The sequence below is a fragment of the Sinocyclocheilus anshuiensis genome, unplaced genomic scaffold, assembly GCF_001515605.1.
Source record: "Sinocyclocheilus anshuiensis isolate Anshui unplaced genomic scaffold, SAMN03320099.WGS_v1.1 scaffold175, whole genome shotgun sequence".
NCBI lineage: Eukaryota > Metazoa > Chordata > Actinopteri > Cypriniformes > Cyprinidae > Sinocyclocheilus > Sinocyclocheilus anshuiensis.
This window is the reverse complement of record NW_015548208.1, coordinates 963740-974850: the sequence shown is the minus strand read 5'-3', so window position 1 is coordinate 974850 and position 11111 is coordinate 963740. Positions and strand designations below refer to the sequence as shown.

General features: G+C 31.6%; 1 protein-coding gene across 1 annotated transcript in view; it reads left to right on the top strand.

Moving 5' to 3' along the window:
* Nucleotides 1-11111, top strand: part of ptgfrnb (prostaglandin F2 receptor inhibitor b) — a 69156-nt gene that overhangs the window by 17150 nt on the left and 40895 nt on the right. Inside the window, exons 3-4 of the mRNA XM_016440470.1 lie at nt 1833-2240; nt 9895-10254. Coding sequence (XP_016295956.1) covers nt 1833-2240; nt 9895-10254 — 768 coding nt within the window. The remainder of the gene's footprint in view (nt 1-1832; nt 2241-9894; nt 10255-11111) is intronic.

Sequence of the window (11111 nt, the reverse complement as noted above, 5' to 3'; positions counted from 1 at the left end):
CGGGTTGACCGGGTACTCGGTACCACCGGTACTTAAAAAAAACCTGGTACCATAACGTTTTCATTTTTTTAGTATCGACTTGGTACCGAAATACCGGGTCTTTTGACAACACTAGTAATTATAGATTATAGTGTTTTTGTGTTGGTTCTTTTGCACATCAGTCTCTTTCCTTTGGTTCTGCAGTTAATAGTTGATTTTGAAAGAGAAAGGAAGGACTTTTGATTGTATTTAGAGAGGTAACTTCTTTGACTGCATCTGTTTCCACATGAGTTCACCTCTGATGGTTAAACTCGTCGATCTGGTCCCGTGACTGGTGCATGACGTCCTTGTGATTAGACCTGGTAGACACAATGTCGGCGTTTATTCTTAGACTAACATTGTATCTTTTTAGTAATGTTCTTTGTTTTGTTTCATTTTTATGTGCGTCTATAATCTAAGTTCAGTGGTTGGATGACGGTGTACAATGGCATTTCCTGCCGTATTATTACAGTAATTTATTGACAGTAAGGTGTGTTAAAGCAAACACAGTTTCCCCACATGCCATTTTTTATTCTTCATGTCTGTGTCATTTAGTAATAATTATTGGTTGCATTTGAATTTGAATTGAACTGGACTGCATTTTTTGCATGTAAAACTTTAATAGCTTATAATGTTTTGAAACTTAGTTTCATGTAAAAATGAACGAGAGGAAAGTAATGAAGTAAAGTGCAGCAGTAAAATAAAGTGCAGTGTCTAATCCTCTGTTAAATATACAAGGAACAAACGTGTGTACTGAAAATGCAAATGTCATGTTTAGTAGAACTGTCCTACATTTTACAGCTAAAGAAACAAAAATGATAAATTTGCGTCTATTGAAATACTAATATATAAGTAGTGATCTAATTTAAAATAGGTTTTGCATTGTCTGATACTAATATCTAGAGAGCAGACTGACAAATAATACTTAAAAGAAATTGTACTTGTATTCATCAAGGATACATAATCAAAAGTGACAATAAAGACATTTATAATGTTACAAAAGATTTCTATTTCAAATAAATGCTGTCCTTTTTAACTGTCTATTCATCAAAGAATCCTGAAAAATAAAATGTATGATGGTTTCCACAAAAATATGAAGCAGCACAACTGTTTTCAACATTAATAATAATCAAAAATGTTTCTGGAGCAGCAAATCAACATATTAAAATAATTTCTGAAGGATCATGTGACACATAAGACAGGAGTAATAATGCTGAAAATTCAGGTTTGATCACAGGAATAAATTACATTTTAACATATATATTTACATTGAAAATAGCTATTTTAAATTGGAATAATATTTCACAATATTTCATTTTTTTTCTTTATTTTTGGTCGAATAAATGCAGCCTCGGTGAGCAGAAGAGACTTCTCTCAAAAACATTTAAAAGATTTACTGACCCCAAACTTTTGAACGGTAGTGTACATATAAAAAATAAAAAAAATACTATTTTACTATTTTCAAATTGTGCAAAATATATTTGAAAATGTTTAGTTTGCTAAAAAATAGCTGGCGTAGGATTTACTTTTAAAATTTCCACTCTGAAATTGCTAGTAAATTTAACAAATAGTTACACAGAAATTAACATATTGAATTATACATGAAATTTTGAAGTAAAAATACTGAAATAGTATTTTATTGCAAAGCATACTCCAATAAACCTAAAAAAAAAATACAGTTTATGTATTGGCTTTTGGGAGATTTTGGATTCTATACAAATTTCCAGTGAACAATTAATCAGCCTGGCTGATATATCGGTTTATTGGTGTTTGTGCTTGTACCTCTTCTCTAAAAGTTTTCTTTTCTATTTCAGTTGTTCCCAGCAGTCTGATTGTGGCTCCCGATGCCCCAAACCCTGTGGTTCGTGAGGGCGGCTCTATCAGACTCCAGTGCAACGTCTCCCACAACTTCATCGAAGGAATTTACCTGTCTCTTACGTGGTCATTTAAGAAGGGCTCATCTCTACTAGAGGACCTGCTGACCTTTGGTCCAGATTTGGGTGTGACGGTTGGCGATGATTACATGCTACGCTACACAGATGGCGGGATGCGTCTAGAAATGGGAAACGGCGTCTCGCACAGTCTCGTGCTCTCCGGAGCGACGCCGGCCGATCAGGGCATGTATGTGTGTACGGCCAGATTGTGGACGAGAGAGCAGGGAATCTGGAACCGCATTCAGGAGAAGACAATGGAGATGGAAGAAGTGACTGTAAACTCTACAGGTAGGCCTGTCACGATAACAACTTTGTGTTGTGCGATATATTGCCCCAGAAATAATTGCGATAAGCGATATTGCCATTTTAAAGACCACTTTATGCCACTGAATATATAATCATAATGTACCAGCATATAATAATGCAAGAAGGCCTACACACTTCCAAATGACATCAAACTTTTAATTTTTAAGAATATTTAGATCATGGAAATTAAGTATCAAAATGTTAGATACCTTAAAAAAATCTGAATAAATAGTAAATAAACATTTTCTAACAAAAAGTGCAAAGTAACAAGTAGAAAAAGAGAAAAATGCACAAAGAACTTGTATGGAGATTTTTCCATCTACAGATTTTTCCCTGACCTTTTCTCTGTAAATTAAGGGTGCACACTATTGCTGAAAAACACAATCACTACTTAGCAGTCAGATGTCTGTATGCACAAAGGCACAGATCCCTAAACAAGACCATATCTGCAGATGAAACATTGTTTGTAGAAGCATTCATTAAATTTGAACTAGCATCTCGTGACTACACCACGTTATGTACGAGAAGCTGCAAAAGACACAGGCGTAAGTGTAATGTACAAAACATGGTGACATTAATTTTTAAGTAAATATAATGAGCGCTATATTGTGTCACCAGAAATTATTGAGGTCATGTACATATATTGTGCGATAAGTCGATATATTGATTATTGCGACAGGCCTACCTACAGGTTAGTTACTTTCTACAACAACTCGATAAAAATAGCCCATAGCACAACAGAATAAAAACACAACTCAATGAAATTAATACAATTAAAATATATTAGTAGACATTATGTAAGATTCGCTTATGTTAATTAACATTTTTAGGATAATTTTAGAGAAACCGTCACACTTAAATTCTGCCGTTTGCATAGGGCTGGCTATCGTTAAAAAATGTTCAATATCGATACCGATACCTTGACTTTGATACTGGTTCCTAAACGATACTTTTTCCGATACCAATTTGATGAAATTAATTTTAACAAGATTACATTACACATTACCTCAAAAAACTGGTTTTACTTCTTCAGCTTCTTGAGGTTTTTACAGACTTATAGACTCCTGAGCCACTGCACAAAGGAACAAAATGTAACCAACACAAAAAAATCAGTGCAAATAGTTTTACTAAAGTTCAAATAGTTTTTAGTTTCCACATCTTTTAGGCTACGTTCATTTTAAAATGCATAGCTCAGACAGTCATCATTTCTATTCATTTTCCACTGATTTACTGATGAACATTAGCTGCTGCTAGAGCTGTCTGTCTATGTTTTCTCTTCCGCGATCGCTGTTCTGACTCAGAGGAAGCTCATTCGCTGCTCATATGTCAGTCATATAACACATTCATAACTCGCCCTGTCTCCGATGACGAACGTCCATTACACTTCCACGTTCAGTTTTGTACTTAAGAAACCTGGAAAACATTTCTACAGATGAAACATGAAGCTAATAAACACACCAATTTGACAGTATATGATTTGTATGTGATTTTCATGAGATTCTGCCTTTTTTTATAATAATACAGGGTGTTTACATGAGAAATGCTAAGGAGGTGTAACGATTTACTTGATATAAAAGGCTACAAATAGCATATTTCAGCAACATTATATGGCCAAAGTACACATTAGATCGCAATCGGAAGTTATTACAAACACCCGATTGTAATTTAAAGTGAGCTTAAAGTGAATATAAGCGTAGTATAAATCTTATAAATTGTCTTATGTAGCATGATGCTACAGTGTGCATGAATGGTCACGTAACTTGCATTTTCAGTCGTGTAGTGTGGACGGAGATATTTTCTGAAATGCAGTGGAAACGCCAGTATGAACGAGGATTGTTTTAATTTTAAAACGCCAATTTAAAACGAATATTCACTGGTGTAAATGTAGCCTTACTTCTATGGGGGTTGGGACGTTTACACACTACAGCCTCACATGTGAGCCAAGTCTCTGGGTGTAACCAGCGTAAACTAGTGTTTTTCCTTGATGCCTCTCCAGAGCCAATCACCAGTACTTGATTTAGGTAAATCAAGCATGCTGCATGCCTATTGACTCACTGACGTTGATGAGATTTTAAGATACTCGATTGTATCGAGGCAATTTGACCGGTACCAAAAAAGTATCGAACTCGATACCTAGCCCTACATTTGCATAGAAAATGCATCTAGATTTTTTAAATTTTAGTATTATTTTTATACTATTATAATATTAATTCAGATTTTGAATTAAAAATAAATAAATCCATTAATATGCTCTATTCAAACTCGGCACTTAAACTTTGCTAATTCTAACTTGTATGTACACTACTGTTAAAAAAATTGGTTTTTTTTTTTTTTTTTTTTTTCAGTTTTCATCTTAGTTTGTGTTTTGTCATTTTTATTAGTTTTTATTATGTAAATTAAGTTATGAATTAGTTTAATTATGTAAATTGAATTATGGATTAAATTAAATGTAAAAATATATTCGTTTTTTTAATTGTATATTCAATAAAATCATAAATTATATTATTTTTAATAATTTTATTATTAAAATTATTTTCCATTTTATGGTTAATTTCTATGGTCCATTTTATAAATAATATAAATTAAATTATGCATTACATTAATTTAATTGACAAATTATACAGTATTTTTTAATTATGTAAATTAAATAAGAAATTATATTAGTTTTTTAAATTATGATTTCAGTGAAATTAAATCATGATTTTTTTTATGATGTAAATAAAATTATGCATTAAATGAATTTAAATTATGTTAAAAAAAGTTAGCATTTTATGCATTAAGTTTCTTGCTAAAGTCTTGAAAAGCAAATGTCAACTAAAGGAAAAGTGAATCTATTAAAAATTCTGACATGCACAATTTTGAGTGAACTATTCCTTTAATTCTCTTCCATTATGGCTTTATACTGTTGTGTATTTGCTTAATGTTGTTAATTTTATCAGTTTAGTTATGTTGTGCCCTCCTGGGAAACTGTCATGATCATGATGCCATGAAATAATCTAATTTGATTGGATAAAAGTACTTATGATGAATCATTGTTATGCAGTTTGCTCGAATGATCTTTAAACAACAATTGTGAGAAAATGAATAAATAAGTTGCATTTGGATGAAAAAGAGAATGAAAGAGATTTGATTATGGTTGTTCAAGTCATGCAGCGCTTCCCTCAGGTATGCTCTTTTGTTTTTTTATCTTGTTCAATGTCTTCAGGCCTTTCTCACAAACCAGGCTGTTTTAATTCTCGTTGCCGGTGAAATTCCTGCCTGCTTACCATATATATACTGTCAATGTTACTGCAGAGTTTTTAATTAAAATCAGGAAGACTGCAAGTGTCTGCTGTCTACAGAACCATCCAGCAGACATTGCACAAACACAAGCTCTCAAAGTCTTTGTGTTGTTTGAGATTGTAACCAAAAGATGTTAAGAGAATACAAATTAACAAAGCAGTCTGTGCTGTCTAAAATTGATGTACCGAATATTACATTGAGAAATGATTGAGAGTTTGCTTTGAGGGGCCACTTTTACTGAAACGGTTATAACTCTTGAATGGAATGGAATATCTTCACCAAACTTGGTACACATATGTAAGACCTCAATCTTTGGTCAAATTTAAACAATTGCCGAGCTTGGTCACTTGCTGGTGCTATAATTATGAAGAAAAAAAAAACATAAAAAGGGTTATAACTAAGCAACCCTTTGTCCGATCAACTTGAAAAATGGGATGCAGTGTCTTTGTCCAAAGTACCACAGGTGTCTACAAGGACATTTGCGTATCTCTAAAAACGTGACTGCCTTTGGCCAATGAATTTTGAGCATATATTAGACAAGGTTAATGGAGGTCGATCAGAATGAAACTCAATGGGGCCTGTTTGTCTCATGGCCCTAAAGGTCTGTGAGAAATTTGACAGAAATCAACCACTGCGATATCGTATTTTTCAAGGGCGTAAACAATTGTATATTGTTTTTCACACATACACACAATATTCATATCATCTGATAGATCTCGTCATTCCGAACCACTTTGCCTGTAGAACTGAACCACTGCTGTCAATCAAATCGTTCATTAAATATTCTCATTTAAGTTAAAATCCTACTTTTGCGAAAAAGTCCTATAGGTTTTCGCTCAACCTCAATAGAACTTATTCTCTCTAGATCAATAACTATCAAAAAAAATGTTGAATTTTACCCTTTGGGTAGCTATAATGGGGTCATTTAGATAAGGGGTTGTGGCCAAAGATACCCAAAAGCCTATAAATCCTAAACGAAAACTCAAAACTTTACAAAACTAGGTGAGAACACGTGTCAGATTATTCTTAACAAGCACGTTTCATAGAGATTGGATCATAGGTGGTGCCATGGCACTATAACTGCCATAAAAGTCAACATTCGATTTATATGGTAAATAACCTGGAATTACCAAAAATGCTCTTTTTATTCACTGATTTAGCTGGTTACAGGCTTGCTAAATATTATGTAATGCATTTTTTTCTTATGTGGCTAAATGCCTTAAAGCACTTGAACCCCATAATCGCTGCATGCAGCTATATTTATTTTTATTATAGTATTTATAAATATTTTAAAGGAGCTTTAATTTTTATTTTCTGTTTCCATTTTAGTTTTAGTTAAAATGTTAGTAGTTTTATTATGTACTTTTACTATTTTTACTATTATAGTATTTAGATATATTTTTAAATGAGCTTTTTATATTTATATTTTACATTTTAATTTTAGTTTTAGTAATTGTATTATGTGCTTTTATTATTTTTATACTATATAGTATTTATCCATATTTTAAATTATCTTTTTTATATTTTCAGTTTCCATTTTAATTTAAGTTTTTTGTTTTTTTTTTTTTTTTTTTTTTTCAGTTTTCATCTTAGTTTGTGTTTTGTCATTTTTATTAGTTTTTATTATGTAAATTAAGTTATGAATTAGTTTAATTATGTAAATTGAATTATGGATTAAATTAAATGTAAAAATATATTCGTTTTTTTAATTGTATATTCAATAAAATCATAAATTATATTATTTTTAATAATTTTATTATTAAAATTATTTTCCATTTTATGGTTAATTTCTATGGTCCATTTTATAAATAATATAAATTAAATTATGCATTACATTAATTTAATTGACAAATTATACAGTATTTTTTAATTATGTAAATTAAATAAGAAATTATATTAGTTTTTTAAATTATGATTTCAGTGAAATTAAATCATGATTTTTTTTATGATGTAAATAAAATTATGCATTAAATGAATTTAAATTATGTTAAAAAAAGTTAGCATTTTATGCATTAAGTTTCTTGCTAAAGTCTTGAAAAGCAAATGTCAACTAAAGGAAAAGTGAATCTATTAAAAATTCTGACATGCACAATTTTGAGTGAACTATTCCTTTAATTCTCTTCCATTATGGCTTTATACTGTTGTGTATTTGCTTAATGTTGTTAATTTTATCAGTTTAGTTATGTTGTGCCCTCCTGGGAAACTGTCATGATCATGATGCCATGAAATAATCTAATTTGATTGGATAAAAGTACTTATGATGAATCATTGTTATGCAGTTTGCTCGAATGATCTTTAAACAACAATTGTGAGAAAATGAATAAATAAGTTGCATTTGGATGAAAAAGAGAATGAAAGAGATTTGATTATGGTTGTTCAAGTCATGCAGCGCTTCCCTCAGGTATGCTCTTTTGTTTTTTTATCTTGTTCAATGTCTTCAGGCCTTTCTCACAAACCAGGCTGTTTTAATTCTCGTTGCCGGTGAAATTCCTGCCTGCTTACCATATATATACTGTCAATGTTACTGCAGAGTTTTTAATTAAAATCAGGAAGACTGCAAGTGTCTGCTGTCTACAGAACCATCCAGCAGACATTGCACAAACACAAGCTCTCAAAGTCTTTGTGTTGTTTGAGATTGTAACCAAAAGATGTTAAGAGAATACAAATTAACAAAGCAGTCTGTGCTGTCTAAAATTGATGTACCGAATATTACATTGAGAAATGATTGAGAGTTTGCTTTGAGGGGCCACTTTTACTGAAACGGTTATAACTCTTGAATGGAATGGAATATCTTCACCAAACTTGGTACACATATGTAAGACCTCAATCTTTGGTCAAATTTAAACAATTGCCGAGCTTGGTCACTTGCTGGTGCTATAATTATGAAGAAAAAAAAAACATAAAAAGGGTTATAACTAAGCAACCCTTTGTCCGATCAACTTGAAAAATGGGATGCAGTGTCTTTGTCCAAAGTACCACAGGTGTCTACAAGGACATTTGCGTATCTCTAAAAACGTGACTGCCTTTGGCCAATGAATTTTGAGCATATATTAGACAAGGTTAATGGAGGTCGATCAGAATGAAACTCAATGGGGCCTGTTTGTCTCATGGCCCTAAAGGTCTGTGAGAAATTTGACAGAAATCAACCACTGCGATATCGTATTTTTCAAGGGCGTAAACAATTGTATATTGTTTTTCACACATACACACAATATTCATATCATCTGATAGATCTCGTCATTCCGAACCACTTTGCCTGTAGAACTGAACCACTGCTGTCAATCAAATCGTTCATTAAATATTCTCATTTAAGTTAAAATCCTACTTTTGCGAAAAAGTCCTATAGGTTTTCGCTCAACCTCAATAGAACTTATTCTCTCTAGATCAATAACTATCAAAAAAAATGTTGAATTTTACCCTTTGGGTAGCTATAATGGGGTCATTTAGATAAGGGGTTGTGGCCAAAGATACCCAAAAGCCTATAAATCCTAAACGAAAACTCAAAACTTTACAAAACTAGGTGAGAACACGTGTCAGATTATTCTTAACAAGCACGTTTCATAGAGATTGGATCATAGGTGGTGCCATGGCACTATAACTGCCATAAAAGTCAACATTCGATTTATATGGTAAATAACCTGGAATTACCAAAAATGCTCTTTTTATTCACTGATTTAGCTGGTTACAGGCTTGCTAAATATTATGTAATGCATTTTTTTCTTATGTGGCTAAATGCCTTAAAGCACTTGAACCCCATAATCGCTGCATGCAGCTATATTTATTTTTATTATAGTATTTATAAATATTTTAAAGGAGCTTTTTATATTTATATTTTACATTTTAATTTTAGTTTTAGTAATTGTATTATGTGCTTTTATTATTTTTATACTATATAGTATTTATCCATATTTTAAATTATCTTTTTTATATTTTCAGTTTCCATTTTAATTTAAGTTTTAGTAATTTTTTATGTGCTGTTGTAATTTTCATTTTATTTTATTTATTTTTTTGTAAGTTTTTTATCTTTAGTTTTTTTTTTACTTCAGTTTTACGTTTAGTAATTTTAGTGCTTCAACATAAACTTATTTTATTTCACTTTCTTGCAAAACAACATTTCTTTTTTAAGTTTTTAAGTTTAAGTTTTGCATCTACTACATAATTCCTTTTTTTCATCTACTATTTATATTTTAGTTTTAGTTTTAGTTAACAATAACAGCACCAGTTTGGAACAACATGAGGTTTAAGGTTGCATACTGGCGTATTCATGTAGTTTATATTATTAAGATCTGAATTATTTCAGTTCCATTTCTAATACTTCCATATTTTCCGTTTCTCTTTCCCTTTAAATCATCAGTGAACTCCCTCATCGTTCAGGTTCAGGATGACACCACATTGTCCACAGGAGAGACGCTGCTCCTCAGCTGTTCGGTTTCTGCTGAAGCCTCTGTTGAACTGGAGGTGATGTGGCTGATGAACGGCACCCGTGTTCTGGCCCATCTGAGTCGTGATGGCGTGTTGACCAACACATCTGATGTCGTGGACGTGAGACGATTGGGAAAGTGGGATTTCCAGATCAAGGTTCACGGAGTGGAAATGTCTGATGCGGGACTATACACATGTAAAGTGAGCGCGTGGGTTCAGCACGATGGTGGACGATGGTACCGGGTCGCGGAGAAGATTTCAGACCCCGTACGTGTTCACGTTATAAAGCAAAGTAAGTGTGTTGCTTAATTTTTATTGACAGTCCTTTTCCTGTTTCTGAAGTATTATTTATAATATCATGACTCTTAACATAAGCACCCCATAGCGTCTCACGTTTTGTGGCAAAGTGTGACATTTAGAGAAAATGCCATCTGAAGCTCTTTACAGCTGCATATGAATGCGTTCTGCTTCCCTCATCCATAAAATATTAATTGGATGTAGATTATTTGGTATTTAAATGGCATTAAAAGCATAATATGCCGTTTATATTAGTGCAATGAAAATATCTTTTAAGCGATGGTCTTCCATGAAGATGGTTCACAGATCACGTTTTATCAGACTGATGTGGATGAGACGTCTTTTAGTGTCATTTATAGCTGGATGATATAGATAAAATATTTTTTCAACTGCATATATCTTAATATATATCTAAATAGCTTAAAATTGTGATTTCTTTTGTAAATAAATTTACGGAACCATTTAGTTACTGTTAGAAATATATTTTATTTAATACTACTAATTAGTAAATAGATTAAAAATAATCAAGGCATTTTTTTAAAAAAATTTACTAAATGAACAAAAACAATAAATTATATTTAATAATTTTTACTTACACTGATTAAAAAGTACAATTGTTTAAATATAAGTTAATACTTTTATTCAACAAAGGTGCAAAAAACTGATCAAAAGTGACGGTCAAGATATTTATAATGTTACAAAAGATTTATATTGCAAATAAATGCTGTTCTTTTGAACTTTCTATTCATCAAATAATCCTGAAAAATAAAACATATCAATTTCCACAAAAATATGAAGCAGCGCAACCTTTTTCAACGTTGATAATAATAATAAATGTTTCATGAGCAGCAA